The 24,757-nt window shown below is 39.1% G+C and overlaps 2 protein-coding genes across 2 annotated transcripts; both read left to right on the top strand.

Annotated features, from left to right (window-relative positions):
- Positions 1–3,414: 3,414 nt before the first annotated feature.
- On the top strand, positions 3,415–7,428 carry LOC127241261 (putative pentatricopeptide repeat-containing protein At3g49142; the record flags this gene model as incomplete). The annotated part of the gene is made up of 2 exons (XM_051260189.1): positions 3,415–3,591; positions 5,731–7,428. Coding segments are annotated over 2 exons (1,740 nt in total), but the record flags the coding sequence as incomplete, so codon positions are not given.
- Positions 7,429–7,444: 16 nt separating this feature from the next.
- On the top strand, positions 7,445–13,187 carry LOC127241308 (uncharacterized). The gene is made up of 6 exons (XM_051260283.1): positions 7,445–8,970; positions 9,019–11,419; positions 11,503–11,717; positions 11,803–12,162; positions 12,237–12,362; positions 12,433–13,187. Exons 2-6 carry the CDS (start codon positions 9,718–9,720, stop codon positions 13,057–13,059), a joined length of 3,030 nt encoding a protein of 1,009 aa, XP_051116240.1. The 5' UTR covers positions 7,445–8,970; positions 9,019–9,717; the 3' UTR covers positions 13,060–13,187.
- The last annotated feature ends 11,570 nt before the right edge of the window (positions 13,188–24,757 follow it).

Below are 24,757 nucleotides of genomic sequence, written 5' to 3'. Positions count from 1 at the left end.
TTAAACACATTTTTTGTTATCTCCAAGGAACAATTGATCTCGGGTTATTTTACTCGAAAGATTCTCGACATGAATTGATTGGTTTTGCTGATGTAGGATATTTATTTGATCATTATAAAGCCATGTCTCAAACTGGCTATATATTCACTTGTGGCTAAATGGTGATCTCTTGGAGATCGATGAAACAAACTCTAACTGCAACATCTTTAAATCATGCTGAAATATTGACAATACATAAAGTTAGCCGAGAATGTGTTTGGCTGAGGTCAATGACTTAACATATTCTAAGAAATTGTAAGTTAATACCCGACGATAAAATTTCTCCGACTACATTGTATGAAGATAATACAGCTTGTATAGCCTAATTGAAAGGGGGTTACAATAAAGGTGATAGAACGAAATTTCACCAAAAATCTTTTTCACTCATGATCTACAATAGAATGGTGAAATTAATGTGCAACAAATTCGATCAGATAATAATTTGGCGGATATATTAACCAAGGCATTCCCGACTACAACTTTTGAAAATTTGGTGAAGAAAATTGGAATGTGTTGGTTAAGGAATCTCAAATAATGTTCAGATCAGAGAGAGAATCAATACGAAAATGATGTACTTTTTTTTCTTCACTAGAATTTTTTTCCAAATAGTTTTTTCCTAATAAGATTTTAACGGAACACATTCTTTGAATTAAAACATCCAAAAGAGAGTGTCATAAAATGTACACATAATAAATTCGTGCATGAATTCTGGATGCTAGTCTTTATTTGCCACGACTTACCTTGATATGTATGTATTATTTACTACAATTATTTTCCTTCCAATTGCCTATAAATAAAGTTTGATTGAATAAATGAAATTCACCCCAAAAAAATCTTATCTCTCGTGTCTTTGCCACTCATCTCTCCCCTATTTATTACTCACATATCTGATACAATATACATAAATATATATATTAACGTCACATTCATACATCTATATTATACATACATATTGTAGACACTAAAAATATATGTCTAAAATCAATTAGATATCATATATTTTGGAAGAAAATAAAATTCCAATAAAATAAATATATGGTATTTAATTATGCACATATGTTAATTTTTGTACAATAAATATCAACCATTAATGCAAAATATGCTTAAAATGGAAGATATCGTACAAATATTACGTGCATAAATAGAGCCATAATTAATTTGGCAGCAAAATAAATTAATCTTGTCAATAAAGGAAGTATATAAATTAATATCTTCCAAAAAAGGCAATGATATAAAGATTTTGGCGAGAAAGGAATGTGCACAATCAAATCCGTCAAGAATGGAAAACATCATCTGATAGAAAAGGAAAGATTATAAAATCTTTCCATACACGTGGCACCATCCGAAAAGGAAGCCAAGACCACCCATCCCCTATAAATAGGAGCCATGGTCAGTTCATTTGACACATTGAATTTCATTTAAAGACTCGCGCAAGGGTAAGTCTCTCTAGACTCTCTGCATGTTCTTCATTGTTCTTCGTGTCCTTCGAAGCGTTCTTCGTCGAAAAGTCACCGATTTGGACAAATGATCCAATATTGGTTGACGAATCGATGAAGTTAACGTTCTTCGTCGTATGTCCAAGCCAGAGGAAGGATCAAAGCTCTCAAAGCCGTTGAGGAATTCGTCAAAGCCAAGGGAAGGTCTTCAAAGTTCTTCTTAAAGCTTCAAGATGTTCATCCATTCTTCAACAAAGCATCAACTAGGCCCTCTTCGATCCAAAAAGTCAAAGGGACATGCTGCCAAAAGCGTTATGGAGCATTAAATCCACCTCCTCAAAGATCAAAGTTGCGGATCGTTCCAAGAATACACCAAATCCAAAGCCGATAATCAAATCGCCTACACGGAGACCATAGTCCTCCAAAAGCGGCAAAGCCAAAGCGAAGGTCAAAGTCGCGGATTGTCTAAAGAAGACAACAAATCCAAAGATGATGATCAAATCGCCAATACGGAGACCAAAGCCCTCCAAAAGGCGGCAAAGCCAAATCAAAGATCAAAGTCTCGGATCGTCTAAAGAAGACATCAAATCCAGAGCCGACGATCAAATTGCCAACACGGAGACCAAAGTCCTCCAAAAGCGGCAAAGACAAATCAAAGATCAAAGCTGCGGATCGTCCAAAGAAGACATCAAATCTAAAGCTGAGGATCAAATCGTCCGCACGGAGACCAAAGCTCTCCAAAAGGCGGAAAACGCAAACCAAAGATCAAAGCTGCAGATCGTCTAAAAAAGACATCAAATCCAAAGACGATGATCAAATCGCCAACGCGGAGACCAAAGTCCTCCAAAAGGCGGCAAAGCCAAATCCAAGATCAAAGCCTCGGATCGTCTAAAAAAAAGACATCAAATCCAAAGCCGACGATCAAATCACCCGCACGGAGACCAAAGCTCTCCAAAAGCCGGCAAAGTCAAACCGAAGACCAAACCTCTTCGGATCAAAGAAGCCATCGAAAACTAAGTTGGAGAACAAATCGACCCGGAAGGAGAATCAAAGGACCCATTTAGAGAATAGGACCCGCTTAAAATTCAAATCAAATATAATTTGTACAAATTTTGTGTTTATTAAAAATAACACAATTTTTTATCCACACATATATTTATACATTATATTATTTACACACACCATCATATATAATATACTACTTTATAATATAAAATAGTGATTAGTGATAAAAATAATTAATTATTTTATTGATTAATTCTATAATAATATTACAATAATATTTATATATATACATAAAAATTTTATTATTTTATCTGGAATATTATTTTTAATAAAATTATTAATATTTTTTACAAAAATATATTATTTTTTGAAATAAAATAATAATAAAAATAAAATTTTCATAATATTTTTATAATTTTGAATAACTAATAAAAAAAAATTAAAATTTTTAAATTAAAAAACATATTAAATATTTTAAAAAATAAAATATGAATATATATTAAATTGTTATGTATTAACAGTTAATACAGAATAATTAATTTATCAAATATTTTAATACAAATCATGAGCTAATCAAATTTAGCTGACAGCCAATTGAATTAATAGCTAAAATGATCATACGGGGTGTTTTTGTTTTGAAAATTTTACCATTCCTATATTATTCATTAAATTTTTTTTTTTAAATATTAAATTAAATATTTATTTTTTATATTATGTTAAAAATTAATTTTACAATTATTCATTTAATTTTATGTTCAAATCCAACTAAAAATGGAATCCCCAAACAAACACACGTAGAGGTGAGGGAGTATAATTTTACGAACTAAACCCTAGTCCTATTCCGTCGTCGTCTGCGCAGTCTTTCTTTGTCGTCTCCGGCCGGCTTCATCGGCGTCTTCTATTGTCTCTGGTTCCAACTTCCCCGCCTTCTTGACGATCCTCTTCCCTGCGTTTGGGCTTCCTGAACTACAGCGCCGCTGTCTTTGTCTTCATCTTACCAGGCTTTGGCTTCGTCGCCCTTGTATTCAATCGTCTTCATCTTCCTCTTACCTGTTTTTTCTGTCGTTTTCGTGTGCGTTCGTCACCACTTAGCCAGATCCATCCTAGTCTGGTACGTAGTTTCTTTGGATCGGATTTGACTTTGTTTCTGGCCGGAAGTTCTGTTTCTAGAATTTTGTGGTTTAGATGTTCGTGATTTTTGCTCTTCAATGATTAGTTTTTGTTCATTAGTTTCTCTACCTTGTTCAATTACAGTTTATTTTTCTTAGTTTGATGTATGTTGGATTTTATTCAGTTTAAAAGAAAGAGAGAGTTTTGTTTTGTTCCATATACCCCGGCTTTGGCTCGACAAACTTTCTTTGAATTGAGAATATTTGTTTCTGCTTTAGTTTGATCATATATGTTATGTATTCGGCGTGTGTTATGCATATTTTTCGATTTCTGGGTATTATGTTTTGCTGCGAAGATTCATGGGTGAGGCGCTTCATTTAAGTTTGTCTGTAAAATTGTGACTTGAGATTATTCGTTTGTTTGTAGTTTTTATTTGTATCATCCACAAAATGCATGGCTTCATGTATCACCAAGTATGATACCTTTGATACATGCATTCAAATACCATTGACATTATCAGATAGTTCGTAAGTATTGGAGCTACATCATGGTACAAATGCCGAATTATATAAACTGTAAATACTATAGAATGATGATCTAATATGTCTATACACCAATAAAATTCAAGAAACGGAGTGGATGGTTATTCAAATTTTGTGGAACGCTGATTTGATTTGGTTCGTTTTGATCACTTTTAATTATTCGATTAAATTTTGTATAGAACACTTCATATCACTTATTCACTAAGTCCTTGTGTAATGAATGGACACGAGAGCATTTACTTATTATTTTGATGATCACCAAACTACCAAAAAAACGTTTCTCCTTGTATGTTTAATATGCCGGTCATTGCGTGTTGTGACAGAGATGGCAACACTAGAGATATTGTGTGGTTTTCTTCCATTAAAGGCTAGTGAATTAGGCTTCTGTTTTGTGTCAATTTAGCCACATGTTAAACCCATGCTTGTTTATCTTCATTCATCCATGAAGGGCCTAGCTCATTTCCGTGTTCTATTTTGAGGGTTTGTGCAGTAGTTTTGTGAAATTCGCATCGATAGCTCGAGCCGATTAAAGTTTGACTGTTTTGTAAAATTATTTTATTTAGCTTTCTTGTAGAAGTTCTTAATTATGTGTTCTGCTGTGGTTGAGTATGTTTTTACTATACTATTATGTTTCATTATGTTAGATTGATTGGCTGATGCTGTGTGGATTTCTGCTACATTTGAGTAAATAATTATTGTGGTTTACATAAGCTATTGAGTCACCTTCATGCCAAAATGCTTGGGCATTTTGTAGGACGATATCTATTCATGCTGCATTGTTATAGTGGACTTCTTTCATACATTAGTTTTTTCTTCTCTAGGTTCTGAGTTTTCCGCAAAGCAATATTTTTATTTCCTTTTTTCTTCAAAGACCCAAGGTCTGGTTCCTCTTTAAGCTATTTTCTTTCACACTGAACATGGAAGATTGAGAAATTTGATATTTTGCAGCAATTTTTATTTTTTACATGTTTTATGTGTTGGAATTCAATTTGATGAGCTGCTTTGTATTATGATATATGTTTTGATTTTCTTTAGACTATATGAAGTTTATGCTGTAGTTATCAATTTTTGAAAATGGAATGATTGATTAATTGTATCTCAAACTCAAGATCAATTGGGAGCGTTGATGTGTAGCTGATGTTGGAGATGACGGCACTATTGCTTTTCCATCGATGAACTCTATAAAAATTTCAGAAAAGGTTACACCCCACGTTTTAATTGCTACTGAGAAGATAGAGGCTTTTATCATCCGGACACTAGACAATGGCCCAGGTATCAAAACCCTTAAGAAGATCCACTCCAGGATTTTATCCGACCCCAACTTGAACTTAGATACATCCTTGTCTATCAAATTGATGCGGGCGTATGCTGCTCACGGCAAGCCTGAGGAAACCCGCAAGGTATTCGACAAAATGTCAGAGAGAAACAATGTCATATGCAATGTGATGATCAGAAGCTATGTGAATAATCATTTCTTCAAAGATGCGATCTTGATGTACAAGAGCATGCTGGCCTTAGGTGTGACACCCGATCATTATACATTGCCTTGCATTTTGAAAGCTTGCTCCGCCTCTAATAATTTGAGATTTGGGTTGCAGATACATTCCCCTGCTTTGAAGAAAGGGCTTGACTCGACTCTGTTTACCGGGAATGGTTTGATCGCAATGTACAGCAAATGTGGAAGTTTAATGGAGGGGAGACGGGTTCTTGATGAAATGCCGTATAGGGACATTGTGTCGTGGAACTCTTTGGTGGCTGGGTATGCCCAGAATCGACAGTTTGACGCAGCTCTGGAGGTTTGCAAGGAAATGGAGGTGTTAGGTTTCAAGCCTGATCCCGGGACCATGGCTAGCCTGTCACCTGCTGTGACGAACATAAGTGGCGAAAATGTTGCATTTGTGAAGAATATTTTCATGGGCATGGCGAAGAAGAAATTGGTCCCGTGGAACGTAATGATAGCTGTGTATGTGAATAATTCCATGTCATCTGAGGCTGTCGATCTTTATTTACAAATGGAAGCCAATGGAATACAACCGGATGATATAACAGTGGCCACGATTCTTCCTGCCTGCGGCAATCTCTCCGCAGCATCCCTGGGAGAGCGAATACACAAATACGTTCAGAAGAAAAGGATGCAACCGAACTTGTTGATAGAAAATGCGCTGATCGATATGTATGCCAAGTGCGGATGTTTAAAAGAAGCAAGAGATGTGTTCGACTACATGCAAATCAAGGATGTGATCTCATGGACTTCGATGATGTCTGCTTACGGCCGAAGCGGGAAAGGCCGCGAAGCCATCGAATTATTTGGTGAAATGCTGGGGTTAGGCATCGTCCCGGATTCTATTGCATTTGTTTCGGTTCTTTCTGCTTGCAGCCATGCCGGGTTGTTGTCATCGGGCAGGTATCATTACAAATTGATGACGGAGAAGTACAATATAGTTCCTAGGTTAGAGCATTTTACATGCATGGTTGATTTGCTCGGGCGGGCTGGTCTGATCGGTGAAGCTTATACTCTTATTTTGCAAATGCCCCTGAAGCCGAATGATCGGGTTTGGGGTGCGCTGTTGAATGCGTGCAATGTGTACAACAATATGGACGTCGGGATTATCGCAGCCGATCATCTTTTCGAATTGGCTCCACAGCAGTCGGGGTACTATGTTCTATTGTCGAATATTTATGCCAAGGCGAGGCGATGGAAAGAGGTGGCGTTGGTTCGGTCCCTTATGAAAGGGCGAGGAATCAAGAAACTACCCGGTGTGAGCAATGTGGAGCTCGGCGATCGCGTCCACACATTTCTTGCGGGAGATCAATCGCATCCACAGTCGGGGAGGATCTACGAGGAGCTCGATATTTTAGTGGTGAAAATGAAGGAAGCTGGATATGTCCCGAAAACGGATAATACCCTACATGATGTCGAGGAGGAAGATAAGGCGAACCATTTGGCCGTCCATAGTGAAAAATTGGCGATTGTTTTTGCAATGATCAATAGCGAGCCGGGGTCGCCGATTCGGGTGACCAAGAACCTACGGGTCTGCGAGGATTGCCACTCGGCGATCAAGTTCATCTCAAAGATTGCGGATCGACAAATTGTGGTTAGAGATACGAACAGGTACCACCATTTTGAGAATGGGATTTGCTCGTGTGATGATTATTGGTGAACCTTTTAGTCTAAAGGTAAACTAAAAAATCATTTTGACAAGTTCCCCACTGTTGTTAATAAGAAAATATCTATTATTCTCTACTAAATTGTTTATAGATATGCATGGTGTGAATATAATGTATATATATGTATTTGAAAACTATGTTAGGGTGTAAATAAAAGAAACGGGAAGAACGGACGGACAGAGAAGATTTCGGGTTTGTTTGATTGAGTTTTTGTTGGAACCAAGTCCTAAATCCTCTTTGACATTTTTTGGTGTAATGAAGCTATTTGTCGCCAACAAGAGGATGAAAGTCGTCGGCTTAGGATTCCCACAAGTACTCCAAAAAGTCTTACCGACAAGGCCAGCGAGTTAAAGGCGTGCTCGTGGCCCTTTAGGTATATATATTAGATTTAAGCTAAAAACTAGGAATCAAACTTTCTGAAATTTAGGTTTAGTTCTTCCAACTAACTCCATATTCTTACGTAGTTATATTTGTGGCTTCTGCTTCTAGTGGTTTCCCCCATGTCTCATACTCTTTAATTGCATTTGATTTCACCAATCTTCCTTTCGTGGCTGAAAGACCTCGGCGTCACGAGGCTTGGTTGGTTTGAATGTCTGGAAGGCTTTACATTCGGGAGGCTCTGGCTGTCTACGAGGTCCTGAGCCTTGCTTGAGTCTCTTCCTATTTTTCCATTCTAACTAGGCCTCTTTCTCATTGAGGTTATTTTGGGCCATGTCCAACAATGTCCTCTTCAAAAGAGTTGAGTGTACGCTTATATCTTTTTTTATCATTCTTTGTTTTCATCATCGCAAGTACTATTTCTTTAATGGATTTTTCTTCCCGGACCATGGACCCTCAAGGAGTCCTCACAGAGTCCGCCAGTCGCCCGTCCACCGACGGTGAAGAGTATTTCTTACTCCCATTGGCCGGCTTTGACGCCGAACTTGAGAAAATCCGCAAGGCTTCGGTCGGGGAAGGAACCCATTACTAATCTCATGTCCGACCTTTGCTCTGGATTAAAACCTTTTGTTTCCTTAAAATACACAAAAAGTATCACAAAATATAGCAAAATAAATCATTTAGACTTGTTGATGTAATTTTTCAACAAAAATAAAGTAAAATTCAAAGATATAGAAAATATCCTTAAACTTGATTAATTAGTGCCTGAGATTAGGAATCTCTAAACACTGTATGGTACAGAAAATAAACTGGAAAATAAAAGACTGAAATTTAAAGTGGTGATCCCCAAATCTGACTTTGCTTTGTTGAAGTTGATTGAAGATACCTTGCCAAATGATGATTCAAACCTTTAAATATTCTCTGGGAAACCGCACCGAAAACCGTCACCCGAACGGTTACAACGTCTCCTTCCCAACCGTCTTCCAACCCCTCTCCTGCTGACACGCGTCCTCAGCAGACCAAAATTATCCCTATATTTCACTCTTTAAGCCGACCACAGACCTTCCGCCCTTTAGGCCCGACTGCCAATCTACAATAGTATGGGTCCGACCGCCAATCCTCCCGACTTGCGAACCAACTGGCCTGAGGTCTTCCCGCCTTGAGGACTTCCCGACCTGAAAACCTTCCGACTTGAGGTCTTTCCGCCTTGAGGACTTCCCGACCTGAAAACCTTCCGACTTGAGGTCCTTCCGTCTTGAGGACCTCCCGACCTGAAAACCTTCCGACTTGAGGTCTTTGCGCCTTGAGGACCTCCCGACCTGAAAACCTTCCGACTTGAGGTTTTTCCGCCTTGAGGACTTCCCGACCTGAAAACCTTCCGACTTGAGGTCTTTCCGTCTTGAGGACTTCCCGACCTGAAAACCTTCCGACTTGAGGTCTTTCCGCCTTGAGGTCTTCCCGACCTGAAGTCCTTCCGTCCTAATGACTTTCCGTCTTGAGGACCTACCGACCTGAAGACCTTCCGACCTGAGGTCCTTCCGTCTTGAGGACTTCCCGACCTGAAAACCTTCCGACTTGAGGTCTTTCCGCCTTGAGGTCTTCCCGACCTGAAGTCCTTCCGTCCTAATGACTTTCCGTCTTGAGGACCTACCGACCTGAGGTCCTTCCGTCCTAATGACTTTCCGTCTTGAGGACCTACCGACCTGAAGACCTTCCGACCTGAGGACTTTCCTTAGTAATAAACCTATTTTCCTTGATTTCCTCATGGTACCCTTCAATCAGTTCAATCAACTCTATTGCCAGGCCCATTCTTCTTTTTACCTTGGGCTTTTAACCTAATTCTAAATTTCGTACGTAACAACTTGCCCGCCGCCAAGGGACTTTCAAACGCCATTTAACAATCAATGTTTGGAAGTTCATAAATCACCACCCTCTTGAAAAACTCCCTTAGCAACTGCACCAGTTACTGCAACACTCCTGATTAACTTCCTTCTCCGCAATACAAGCTTTTGTGAATCACAATCCCAAACACTCTAACCATGGCGAATCAATACATTCCTGCCCTTCCCTTCGACGGAACCCTCCCGGAGGGCCCATTTTCAGCCTCAAAAGTACTGACTCCGACGATCCGTCCATATTGCACTACTCCTGAAGATTTAAACCGGATGAGGGAAGTCTTGGAATCCCGAAATTCCTTGGCTATCAACAGCCCTAACTACCAAGCAGTTCGCATTCGAGACAGCATCAAAACCCATCTCACAGACCCAAAAGATCCTTACCGTGCTTGGTATCGACGGGTAGCAGAACACTTCCAGACCCAATGGCGTTCCCAAAAGATCGACCAAGCAATACTACTGTCCACCATGCCTATCAACCTGCATGAGAAGGTGTTGTTGGCCATGTCTGCCTTCTGGAATGCGGAAAATGGGACTTTCCTCTTCCCATCAGGCCCCTTTGGCCCAACTCTTATGGACGTTGCAATGATCGCACATCTCCCAGTTGTGGGTGAAGACCCTGTAATGGGTGCCCTAGATGGGCAGGAGCCATCAGAAAACCATCCAGGGTGGTCTTTACAAGGTGTGAAGGAATGGGGTTGGACAAAGTTCGCAACCGACCAGCAAGGGGCTCCAGGGACCCCTGTAACCGACCGGGAGCATACTGCCTTTATCCTTTTTTGGCTTTGTAGGTACGTCATTGTTTCCCCTTCCAAATGTGTTCTTCCTTCTCATCTCGACCTAGCCATTCATATCGCGTCAGGTCGTTTTTTCTCTCTTGGCACCCTGTTTTTAGCCAATCTGTTTGAAGGACTCACTAGAGTTAGCCTTCGCTTAACAGATAATGATAATAGGAAATTAGACACTGCCGCGTCGGGTCCTTTTTGGTTTTTAGAACTTTGGTTCCGGCTCTATTTCCCCAACGCGTTTAACTTAGGATCTCCGCCCACTATGCCAACAGCTGAAAAACATTTGGGACTAGCCCTTAACCGACTCTGCTCGGGACGCAATAACCTCCAATCTTCCGATCCAATAATAATTGCAGTTTTAACAGATACCCGCAGTAATTCTCGATTTTCTATGTATAAAAAATATGCGGGCTATGCTCCCGACCATTTTTGGCCTTTTCCAGTACCAAATCCGCTTCCGACTCCTGAGCCTTGTCCTCATTCCACTTATCCTTTTGCCTGGGACGTTGCCCTCAAACCCAGGTCTCTTTTTAGTAGCAAAAAACTTGATAAAAAAGGGCAGAAAACCTTTTACACTTTTAATTATGAACCTCAATTCATGGCGCGCCAGTTCGGCTGTTGCCAAGGTATCCCTGGACCCGTCGCTTGTCCTCATATAATTTTTCAAAGTCCCGACCGACGAGTCCTACCAAATTCAATCCCTTCTTATATCTCCCAGCTCACCACGTATATAATTTCCAATTCGTATATTCCTTTCCGCTCCAACCCTGAGACTGTAGATACTTTCACTGAATGGTGGTCGGTTATATGGCCCCTGATTTCCCCTGATGAGGGTCGATTGCTGAACATACTCCTTCCACCCCAAGGATTGGTTCTAGGGGCGGCTAGACATACTAGCACCCAGCCACAAACAGCCGCCCCGGGGACCGGATCTAGTGTTCCAAAACGAAAAAGGAAAGCTTCCCAGCTGCAAACACCCCCGACCTCTGGGGCCGACCAGCAAGCTCAAGCGGATCTAGGAACTACTAGGACGTCAGCAAGGACCCGACCCCGACTAGGTAATTTTTCTTAAAACCGTGAACCAATTCACTATATCTTAACCTTGATTTCACATATCATTCACCAGAACCAACCTTGGCAGCACCGACCACACAACCGACGCCAACCCCAGCCGACCAACCTTTGGTCCCGACTGAAGCAGTTCCTCTCCAAACCCCTACTCCACTTCTCACTTTGCCAATGAGCAGTCAGGCGGAGGACCCGACGAGGAGGCAAACTCTTCCTCCCGCACCGAGGAGCGGTCGGGCCAGGCACCCGACCAGGAGGCAATCCTTACCAGTAGCGCCTATAGAACCTGTAAGTTCTCTCGTCAGCAATACTTAGAATTCTAATGACCAACTTTGATATATTCAATCAACAACATTTCCATGATTTTTCACAGACACCTTCACCCATCGGATCAGCAGCAGGGGTCTCTTCTGACAGCGAAGGAACTACTTCCCAAATGGGTCGACCGCCATACATGGCATCAGACTCATCCATTTCGAAGGAAGGACCAACTGCCCTCGCCGAAGCTGACCCTCAAAACGACATCCTTGATGTTGCTGATCCCGAAATCGGAGGTGCCGCAGAGATCCCGGCTGCAGTGGCTCTAGATGCAGCCGCCCAACCTGCAGCCGCCCAACCAGCAGCGGCGCTCCCTCTAGCCATCGAGTGGCAGGCAGAAGAACCACCTGCGGCAATCCAACCTCCAGAAATGGAAGAAATGTCTTCGTCCGAATCGGAGACTTCTGTAAATTTGGTAAGATTCCACCAATCCATGCCATAATGTTTCCCTCGGAAAACACTAACTGTTTTATATACCACGTTCCATAGGGACCCAGGTCGGCACCTCAGCGACCATTCGCAACAGCCGACGAGTCGGCTGCTATTATACCAGCTGTCTGCCCTACTCGACCGACCTCATTGCTGCACCCCTCACTGACAGCAGTCCGTCCAGAGGTAACACATATCCTATCTGAATAAATTTGCACCTCCTCTGGCATACTTATTGACATTGTAGGACTTGCAGGGGCCTTCGGACTTAGCTGTCCTGTCGACTGTTCCGGTTCCGGCGGAGGCCCGAACTATCTTCACCGAGGCCATGAACCATCCCTTGTCAGAATTGAGATCCGACTTGTTGGACAAACTCATCCAGACGGTTGGTGGCCTTCTCTTTTACACTCCGACGGAATCGCCAGCTGTCCCCATTCTGCATCGGCTGATGGAGAGACTTACAGAGCTCAAGACTGAAGTGGTAGTCATTGGCCTTCTGTCAGCCGAAACCCCCCAGCCCGACTTCGATCAAACAACGCTGGAGAATTCTTTGGCTAAGACTCGAGAATCCCTTCAGCAGACTACTGGAAGACTGGGTGGTCTCCTTAGTACGAAAGCTCTGGTTGATGATGCCATTCAGAAAAATGAGGCAGAATTGCGGGAGCTGAGGAAAGAACAGTCTACCCTGGATACGCAAATTACCAATGAACAGCATCTGCTTGAGAAGTATACCAAAAATGAGGCTGAATTGGATCAAGAGCTGAAAACCCAAGCCCGATCCCAATTCATCAGAAGATATCAGACGGCTGCCAATATCAGAAGGCTATCCAGGGATGAAAACAAATGGACACAGATAAAAACTGCCCTAGGGGCACTGTTGTAATATTTCCCCCTTTGTAACAATACTTGACTTAGTAATCCATTTTTTCTTTCTTCTCAAAACAAGGATCACCTTTCAATTCCCAACTTTGTAGGAATCAAAACAAACTCCTTCTTTAAAAGAATATTGTTTCTCACATTTTAAGAAGCACCTTCCCAGGCATATTTTAAAAATCAAAACACTGAAAGTGTTAACAAACATGGCGAATGACCGACCTCATGTTCCATCAAGCAACTGGGAGGGTGTTCTTCAACCCTTCTTTGTAGGTAATCACCCTATTGGAGGCCATGCAGAAGACTTGTTACATATACTCAAGCAACTAGACTTCAAATTCCGATTCTCCCAACGAGGAAGAAGAACCATTCATCGCGTCATCCGCCTGATGGAAAAAGTCATTGAGGGGTATGAACCTCTTCGTGACATCCTTAGCCGCATTCCTGATCTTCATCATCACATGGAAATGATCGAAAATCACGCAGCAACCATACTTCCAGATCTTGGTTGGGATAACATATTTTCCAATCAACGAAAAGTCTTTTCAAGATTGCGCACCATTGTTGATCGTGAACATCAAGCCCTAACAGACATGCAAGCACGTACCCATCAAGATCTAGACGACATGCAAAGCCAATGGGAAAGGTACCGACCAGATTTGGAAGATCTTATTGAAGAAGAACCAGAACTAATATCCACTCACTGGGATGAAAAGTCTGATTCAGAGGCAGAAAATTTCTCACAAACACATGATGACTAACAGAAATGAACCTTTAAATAGGTTCGAACCCGAACCCCATAAATGGGTTCTGAAAATAATATTTTGTTTCAGGCAGTTTTGTTATCTGAAAAGGCAGGATAATACCTCTTCAGATATTTAGCATTAATACAATCATGTACTCTTCTCCCTTCATGATTTACAATAATGAAAGCGCCATTCCCAATATCTTTTTGAACAATGTAAGGTCCTTCCCAATTCGGTGACCACTTTCCCAATTGGTCAGTTTTCTTATATGTAGGAAGGATGGTCTTCCAGACTAGATCTCCTTTTTGGAATGTCTTGTGAAGAACTTTCTTTCCGTAACTCCTTGCTCTGATTTCACTCTGTTTCACACTTCGACCTATTGCATGGAGACGGTTAACATCCAAATCTTCCAACTGTTGCATCATAAGTTGTTGGTATTCTTTTGTAAGACCACCATCAGTAAACTCTGTTCGGCCAGATGATACTCGGATTTCGGCTGGCAAAACAACATCTTGGCCAAACGTGAGTTGGTAAGGTGAGAACCCTGTGGCCGTATTTCTGGTATTCCTATGTGCCCATAAAGCCTGAGACAATAGCAAATGCCACTTTCTTGGGTTCCCTTCAACCATCTTCTTTATAATCCCAATAATAATCTTATTTGCTGCTTCCGCTTGTCCATTGGCTTGGGGATAATAAGGTGAAGAATGATGTAATCGAACCCCAAATTCTGCCAAGAAACTAGAGAACTTTTCCCCCGTGAAAACCAGGCCTTGGTCGGTTGTTATAGACTGAGGAATACCATACCTGTAAATAATTTGATTCAAAACGAAGTCTATCACTTCTTTCTGATCCACATTTTTCAAAGCAATTGCTTCTACCCATTTGGTAAAGTAGTCAGTCGCAACCAATATGAAACAATGATGTTTCGATGAAGCAGGATGTATTTTCCCAATAATATCCATAGCCCATGATTTAAAAGGCCATGGTTTTGCCAAGAATTGCAATTCGGTTACTGGCAAATGGTTTAAATTTCCATGTCTCTGACATTCCTGGCACCCTTTGGCAAATTGTATGCAGTCTTAAAAAATCTTTGGCCAGAAAAAACCCAAGCGATGAATGGCCCATCTCATATTGAGACCTGCCCGATGAGCTCCACATATCCCACCATGTACTTCTGTCATTACCTCTAGAGCTTCTTTAGACCCCAAACATTTCAAAAGCAGACCTTCAAATGACCTCTTATACAAAATTCCATTTATTAATTGAAAACGTAAAGCTTTCAATCGTGTCGCAACCGAAACACTCGCACCTGGATTCTGTAAATACATGATAAGCTCTGTTCTCCAATCGGGCACTGTTTCGCCGTCGGACTCCTGCCTGATATCAACTACGCAGTCGGGCTCCTGTCCGACAGTCTCCTGCTCGACCATAACTTCGCAGTCGAGGTCCTGTCCGATAGTCTCCTGCCCGACCATAACTTCGCAGTCGGGGTCCTGTCCGATAGTCTCCTCCCCGACCATGACTTCGCAGTCGGGGTCCTGTCCGATAGTCTCCTGCCCGACCATAACTTCGCAGATCGGGTCTGTCTTTCCTTCTATGCCCGACTTGACCTCCGACCACATATCCTCCAGAATTCCTTTACATGCCCTTTGAGCCAATTCATCAGCACGTTGGTTTTCTTTCCTCGGAATGAACTCAATTATTACTTCTGAGATTTTTGTCAGTAACCGACCCACCATGTTCCTGTATCTGCGAAGATGAGGGTAATTGCAAACATATTGATTGTTTACCTGGTTGACTACTAATTGAGAATCCCCCCTTATGATTACAGACTGGACCTTCCTGGCAATTAAAGCCTCCAAACCCAAAATTAAAGCTTCATATTCTGCCGAATTATGGGTCATGGATTCCAATCGTAGTTGTAAGTTGATCTTTTGACCATCAGGTCCTTGCAAAAAGACCCCTGCCCCTGATTTGTTTCCAGAGGTAGAACCATCAAAGAACATCAACCATGTTCTGGTACTTATATAAGGCACATATCCGACCTGTAGGTTATTCAGATATGATGAACAACTAAGTGGTCGGACACTATCACAAAGAGAATACCCGACTTGTGAGAATTCTGCTAAGAAGTCGGCTACTGCTTGTCCCTTGATTGCCCTCAGTGGGGAATGTTGAAGATCAAAAGGAGCCAATTTGATGGCCCACTTCATGAGTCTGCCCTTCATAGTAGGTCTCTGTAAAATCAATTTGATGAGATCCACCTTTGATATGACCTCAACTCTTCTGGGCAGCAAATAATGCTCGAGTTTAGTGCAAGCGAAGACCAATGAATAACACATTTTTTCTGGCATAGTGTAATTCAGTTCTGGTCCTGTAAGGGTTTTACTGAGATAGTAAATTGCCCTTTCCTTCCTGTCATCACCATCCTGCGCCAATAAACAACTAACCACTTCATATGTATTTGCCAAATAAAGTTTGAGTGGCCGACCTTGTTTAGGAGGCATCAAGACTGGAGGGTGAACCAATGCCTGCTTGATAGCATCTAAAGCCGTCTGTTGGTCGGGACCCCATTCAAAGGCATTTTTTCCAGCTTTCAACAATTTAGTAATGGGTCTGACCTTGCCAGCAGCATTAGAAATGAAACGCCTCAAATAATTCACCTTACCCAACAGACTTTGGATTTCTTTAACCGTCTTGGGTGGCCGACTATCAAGAATGGCTTTAGCCTTATTGGCATCAATTTCAATTCCTCTCTCATGAACTAAGAATCCTAGAAAGCTCCCGGCTGATATTCCAAAAGCACATTTGGTTGGATTCATCTTCAACTTGTACTTCTTCATTCTTTCGAATACCTCTTCAAGATCTCTCAAATGTTCCTCAAAACTGGCAGATTTAATAATAACATCATCAATATAAACTTCCATAGATCTGCCAATTAAATCATGAAAGATTGAATTCATGGCTCTTTGGTAAGTTGCCCCCGCATTCTTTAACCCGAATGGCATGACTGTCCATTCATAAATACCTAAAGCCCCTGGGCATCTGAATGCTGTCTTAGGAATGTCTTCCTCTGCCAGAAATATTTGGTTATAACCTGCATAACCATCCATCAGACTAAGGATTTTATGCCCTGCTGCTGCATCTATCAGCATGTCGGCCATCGGCATCACATATTCGTCCTTAGGGGTAGCTAGATTCAAATCCCTGAAGTCGATGCATATCCTTATCTTACCATTTTTCTTGACCACTGGCACAATGTTAGCCAGCCACTCCGCATAACGGCATGGCTGAATGAAACCCACTTTGAGAAGTTTTTGGATTTCTTCCTTGATTTGAGGCATTAGATCCAGGCTCATTCGCCTTGGGGGTTGTTTGTAAGGTTTACAACCTTCTTTGATGGGCAATCGATGCTCTATTAGACTTCTTGTCAAACCAGGCATCTCTGAATAATCCCATGCTAAACAATCAATGTTGTTTCTAATAACTTCGAGCATCATTGTTTGTTGCTCTTTAGACAAATAACCACTTAACCTGATCACTTTTGGAACCAATTCGGTTCCTAAATTAAACTCCAATAATGGGTCTTGTGATGAAGCTGTTGGTTCTGTTTTTTCTAATAAATCGGGCCAACGAAATTGTTCATCTTCTTGGAGGTGAACATCCAGAATCTCTTTACTATTTTCTGCTTTATGTAATAACTGCTTTAAATAGAACTTATTAATAAGAGAACTACATACTTCTAAGCTTGTATCTTCCATTACAAACAAATTATATGGGAATGGGTGTGGCTTTATCATGAGCCATACAATAAAGGTGTTCTTTTAATAGAACATCGAGTTCTGGCTAGTGACTTTATAACCCTTGTCTGGGTATTCCCTAGCCATGTATAACTGAGACATCGGAGCCAAATGACTGGAATAAAACACTGACTCTTCAACTTGTTCTGTTACGTCGAATGGGTTGTCATTCGCTTCCATTTTGAAAACCTGATTTCCCTCCCAGAACATTAATTGTTGGTGCAAGGTTGATGGCACACATCGAGAGGCATGAATCCAGTCTCTTCCCAGCAAAAGAGAGTATGTAGTATCTGCGTCCACAATAAAGAAAACAGTGGAGATCTTTTTTGGTCCGACTTCAATTGTGGCAACCATCATGCCTTCAGGCTTGGTCGGCTGCCCTGTAAAACTTGTCATTTCGAATTCCACAGGAGATAAATCATGTATTCCTTTTCCTAACTTCTTGAGAGTCTTCAATGGCATAACATTAAAAACTGCTCCATTATCCACGAAAACCTTTGTGATTGGTTTCCCACAAATATGAGCATTAACATACAGAGGCTTCAAATGGGAGATCGCACCCTCTGGAATAGGAGGAAACACAATCGAGGGTGGCTCTGGTTGAGGCTCAGAGTCTGAAGTCTTTGCCCACTCTGTTTCCTCTAATTCATCATCTGCCAAGAATGCCCATAAAGGTTCGTCCATAGTATCATCTACCAGACTCGCCCATATCGGTTCATCTCTCATCTGATTAATCTCTGTCATTCGACAAGGGATTCGTGACCCCAGACGAGATTTAACAGATCTTGAATTCTCCTCTGTAGTTACAACTTCTTCCTTCGTTTTGTTCTGAGATTGAACCGTCAAAGATTCTATACGGAATTCTTCAAAAGATGGATTGATGTTGATCCGTTCACAATTTTGACATCTAAAACCTTTAATTATTTCATCTGCCACTACTTTACCTTTCCCCTGTCCCGACGAACTTCTTTTGGTATGGTCGGAAGCGCCTAATCCGTCATTCGGTTGCTTTCCTGACCAGACCCGACTGGACCGACCAACTGGAGACTGAATGGCTACTCTCTGCTGGTTGGTCGTTTGTTCTGTAAAGACCCGAATGGACTGATCTCCCACTGTGGTCGCCAATTTGTTGATGTAATTTTTCAACAAAAATAAAGTAAAATTCAAAGATATAGAAAATATCCTTAAACTTGATTAATTAGTGCCTGAGATTAGGAATCTCTAAACACTGTATGGTATAGAAAATAAACTGGAAAATAAAAGACTGAAATTTAAAGTGGTGATCCCCAAATCTGACTTTGCTTTGTTGAAGTTGATTGAAGATACCTTGCCAAATGATGATTCAAACCTTTAAATATTCTCTGGGAAACCGCACCGAAAACCGTCACCCGAACGGTTACAACGTCTCCTTCCCAACCGTCTTCCAACCCCTCTCCTGCTGACACGCGTCCTCAGCAGACCAAAATTATCCCTATATTTCACTCTTTAAGCCGACCACTGACCTTCCGCCCTTTAGGCCCGACTGCCAATCTACAATAGTATGGGTCCGACCGCCAATCCTCCCGACTTGCGAACCAACTGGCCTGAGGTCTTCCCGCCTTGAGGACTTCCCGACCTGAAAACCTTCCGACTTGAGGTCTTTCCGCCTTGAGGACTTCCCGACCTGAAAACCTTCCGACTTGAGGTCCTTCCGTCTTGAGGACCTCCCGACCTGAAAACCTTCCGACTTGAGGTCTTTGCGCCTTGAGGACCTCCCGACCTGAAAACCTTCCGACTTGAGGTTTTTCCGCCTTGAGGACTTCCCGACCTGAAAACCTTCCGACTTGAGGTCTTTCCGTCTTGAGGACTTCCCGACCTGAAAACCTTCCGACTTGAGGTCTTTCCGCCTTGAGGTCTTCCCGACCTGAAGTCCTTCCGTCCTAATGACTTTCCGTCTTGAGGACCTACCGACCTGAAGACCTTCCGACCTGAGGTCCTTCCGTCTTGAGGACTTCCCGACCTGAAAACCTTCCGACTTGAGGTCTTTCCGCCTTGAGGTCTTCCCGACCTGAAGTCCTTCCGTCCTAATGACTTTCCGTCTTGAGGACCTACCGACCTGAGGTCCTTCCGTCCTAATGACTTTCCGTCTTGAGGACCTACCGACCTGAAGACCTTCCGACCTGAGGACTTTCCTTAGTAATAAACCTATTTTCCTTGATTTCCTCATGGTACCCTTCAATCAGTTCAATCAACTCTATTGCCAGGCCCATTCTTCTTTTTACCTTGGGCTTTTAACCTAATTCTAAATTTCGTACGTAACAAGACTATTTAATGCATTGTCTAAATAATTTCTTTTTATAAGTTTTGTGATTAATAATATATAACATATTCTCTCAATTCATAAAAATTTAATAATTTATTATAAAATATTATTTTTTATATTATCAAGATAAAATATTTCGATTAAAAATACTAAATAAATACTTGATACTTTAATATATAAAAAATAATTTATTATTAAATTTAAATTTAAAAATATTTACAAATTATCATTTTTATAATTACACTAATATAAAATATATTTATTTAAGGGCTCATTATTTTAATTTTGTCCCGAACTTGTAAATGTCAAGAACGGGCCTAGAAGACTTATTTGACTGGATGTACCATGGGTTTCTTAGTACATATTTAATTTATGTTTTTATGTGAGAAAATTTTGAGATAGTTTATGATTATTAAAATTATTGGGTTTTTTTTATTGCAATTAACGAGCGCATTTCAGCACTTGACAAAGCAAGGGGACTACCTACAGTGCTTCGTTGCTTCATATTGTTTAATAGCAGGCTTGTATACATGTACGCTGAGAGCTACGTTTGAGAATATACTGAACGTTACCCACTACGCAGTTGGGCAACCGAATTCGATGATGTCAAGGCTTAAAGACAAAAATTGCTGCAAGAATTTTAAGAGGAGGCCCTACCTAGTACAATTTGAATGATTGGGGGTGTAATTTGTTACAGTCGAATTGACGAATAGCTAAGATTTGTGGCCAAATAGGGGTATTCAGTCGTTGATGTTATATTTTTATGTAGACTTTGCTGATCACCGACTATTTTAAACTAACGCCATGATATTTTAAGAGGTTGTCTATATGTACTTGCATTATGGTCATGTATATGTCTCTATACATGATATGTTGGCAAGATTCCATGATTGAGTATCGAAAAATCCCTAGGTTGAGACCATATACCTTTAATGATAATATTTGTACATTCATTTCACTAATTTATATCCCTATGTACGCAACTTGGACACTCAGGTCATTTGCGTAGATGTATTTGAAGAGAACAAGTACCCACATAAGTAAACTTCGGTTGGCAATATTCAATTATTGAGTGTCAACATACCCCTAGACAGAGATCACATACCCTCAATTATGATATTTGTACCTTTATTTCTGTAATTTATATACCTTTAAACTTATTGAATCTACTCGTGAATAGGATCTCTAAGTAACTTTAAACGTAATCGACATATATTGAGAAGACGTATACTCATTAAATTGTTCTGAAACACTAGTGGATCAATGACATATACGCATCAATGACTAATACGTTCCCACAGGGTGGGAAATTCCAATATGTCCAATGACTAATAATTTCTGTCCATTCTGTCCATTCTACCAATTTACTCTTGTTGGGTGTTTCTTCTCATTTTCAAAACTTTTTTTATGGACAATCACAATACAATGAACATGTTAGGCCATCAATTATGCACTGACTTCAATATATCTATTACTATGGGTCACTTCAATATATGTTATTTCATATATATAATAAATGATATTTTCATCCACCATTGAATGTATGGATAGGTTCTTCCATATGTCATCTCGGAAGTATCCCCTGCTGCACACTCACTGTCTAGAAAGTGAATATGATGTTATCAACTTGTAGTTGTTTGATCCAATAACAATCATTGGCAAATTCTGCCCCTGTTACTTGAATACTCATGTTAACATTAATAATATCTGCACATGAATATGAATACTTTCATACACAAAGATGCACCCGCTTACTCATATTATGTATACCTCCGGTATTAATGAATATACTTTCCAAACATCACAAAATACTCATATTTTCATTGTAACAACTTCGTCGAAAAAACTAAATACCTAGAGGCAATTCAATGTTAATGTCATTTGAGATAAACAATGAGAACACATTGTGTGCCAGGTAATATCACAAGAAGTACTTAGGAGACATAAATGACCTCAAGTATTACGCTGAATTTAATAAACCAAGCTCTACATCTAGTGTATTGTCATTGTTAATAACTGTTATTCATTGACATATTTTATACAACTACAATAACTTGTAACGTACTTTTGTTGTGATTTCACATACCCCTGGATACGGTTTAGGATGAATTAATTTGGAATGATATGTACCCAGACATATTAGTTGTGTACGCTTAGAAATATATAGGAGAATATCATCTAATTTTGAAAATTATTCAATAGTGGTCTTCCATATACATCTCCGTTCAATGTACAATCTTCCTAAAGTAATAAAAAACATTCGAGCCACATGATGAGAAACCATAAATACCTAAGATAAAATCTCTTTGCAAGTTCGTCAGTTATGTCATAGGTGATCACATATCTTTTTTGTAGTTTGAAAAACTTATTTTGGATTGCTACATATCTCGTAATATACTCATATACCTACAATTGGTCATAAACATACCCACGTAAAAGAGTTGAGTACACCTGGTAAAATACAAGTAAATAGTGTTCAATTTAAAAATTATTAAATAGTGGTCTCGTACACAGATCTCCGTTCATTGCACAATCTATTAAAAACAAAATAAAGTTGCAATTACAAGAAACAAAAAAAAAGAAAAAAACTTACAATAAAGCTTCATTGCCATATTTTTTTGTTGTGATTGATTGAGTTGTTTTGTCATTGTCAGAGTTTTGTAGTTATATATGCATCTAACTGACATCATATGCTAGCATACTAATTAGGATGTCGTTGGAAATTAAAGAATTATACAAATTTTCAAAATGTATATATATAGCAATAATTTGTACTTTTGTATATATGATTCATACTTCATATTTTCTAGTATATATATATTTTTTAATAACTCATAATCTCAAGTACATATTAATGATAATTAGAAGTTCATATTTAGTATCCATATATCACGTGGAATAAAACTGTTAGTCATGTAATATACATTGTAATCCGATTGTATAGATTATGTAGTCATCTATTTAATTACGCATCTACAAGAATATTGTGAACATATGACAAGTCATAAACCTTAAACTTGATGCCTAAAACCTTGAATTTCAAATCCTAAATCATCCCAAAAATAATAGTAGAAAAGGTTATCGAGATAATTCCATAAACTATAATTGAAATATGAATAACTGCACAAGTAAACAGAAAAACAAATAAAAAAATTTAAATTAAACATAACCAAATCGAAGTTGAAATTAAGAAAAAACAAATCACAAAAAATGAAACATATACAATCTAAATATTATCAAAACCAAACAAACACCAAACAAATAATCCCTTTAAATTAATATGTGCAGTCTATGTCGCATTCCAACGGAGAAATAAATGCAATCGATGGTGGAATATGGCAATGGTGGAGTAGGGCAACTTTGGCGGCTGATGGCTTCTTGCGACTTAGCATCGACAACAATTGTTTCTCGGTGTTGGATCCCAATAGCGACCAAAAACTTCGGTAGTAGCTTGACTTCTTCATCTGGAAAACAAATCAACAATGGAAGGTGCCGTTATTTTGTATGAACGATTGTCCAACTGGAAAGAAGATTTGGGGAAGAAAGAAATGAGGGGTAATGTTATCTTTTCACATATCAAGGATAATATGGGAAAAAATTAGAGATGAGGAGTTATTTTTGAAAAAATAGTGAAAGTAGCGAGTGCATTCGAAGCAAATTTATTGTAGAGACGTATATTAAGTCATTTAGGTACTTAGCCGTTAATATTATATGTAAAGGTTTGTTGATTGGACAAACTTTTTGTATTTTTTTGTCACTACTTACTTAGAGGTTTGCTCAAACTTGTTTTAATTTGGAAGTTATTCTAAATCAATCAGATAAACTATTATTTCATTTTTAAAATGTTCCAAAATATTTGAAATTTATTAATATTTATAATTATATATTTTTTTTAAAATTTAAAAATAGAATATTTTAAAAAACTCTCATGTGATATTGTAATACTTGAAAAATAAAATAAAACTAGGTGAATTGTAACTATCAAAATTATTTATTTATTTGCAAGTTAGGTTCGACTTATTTTAATTTAATAATTTTTTTAATAAAATACATGAATCGAATACTCAATATATGGTATAAAATATTCTCCCAGTCCCACATAATTTGTCTACTCTTTCTATTTTGATTTGTCTCACATAATTTGTCATTTCTGTTTTTGAAAATATAATTATACACTTTAATCATATTTTAAAATTCATAATTTTTAATTTTTATTTGAAATAAAAATATATATGTAATTGTATTTGTAGGTATATGTATGTATATACGTTAAGTATATATATATATTTTAAAAATAATCTTTTTTCATTTCATCGCTTGGTATATATATAGAAAAATGAGAAAATCATTAATCATTAAGATAAATGACTTGGAAAAAGTTAAACATGACACCTATGTTATAATGTGTCATAACACTCCCCTTATATGTCATTAACTGCAATTAATATGTCTTGTTAAAATATTATTAGGAAATAATTCATTGTGGCAAAAACCCTAATGAAAAAAAAAATAGTACGTAATTCATTCTTTAAAAATTGCTCCCCCTGATATGGACTTCACTTCAAATTTCGTAGTCGTGCATCCCAATGTTATCCACCAATTTTTCGAATATTTCAGTCTGTAAAGTCTTGGTCAATAAATCTGCTAAATTCTCATCTGACCGAATATGTTGTACATTTGTTTCACCATTTTTTAAGATCATGTGTAAAGATATATTTATGTGAAATATGTTTCGTCCTACCTCCTTTAATATATTCTCATTTTAGTGAGCTATACAAGTTGCAGTATCTTCATATAAAATAGTGGAAGGATTTATCATTTTTAGATCTTAAGCCATAAATCTGTAAAACTTGATTAACC

Source organism: Andrographis paniculata, unplaced genomic scaffold (assembly GCF_009805555.1).
Source record: "Andrographis paniculata isolate CXL003 unplaced genomic scaffold, ASM980555v1 Contig82END, whole genome shotgun sequence".
In the NCBI taxonomy this organism is placed as follows: domain Eukaryota; kingdom Viridiplantae; phylum Streptophyta; class Magnoliopsida; order Lamiales; family Acanthaceae; genus Andrographis; species Andrographis paniculata.
This window is presented reverse-complemented; position numbering and strand designations above follow the sequence as displayed.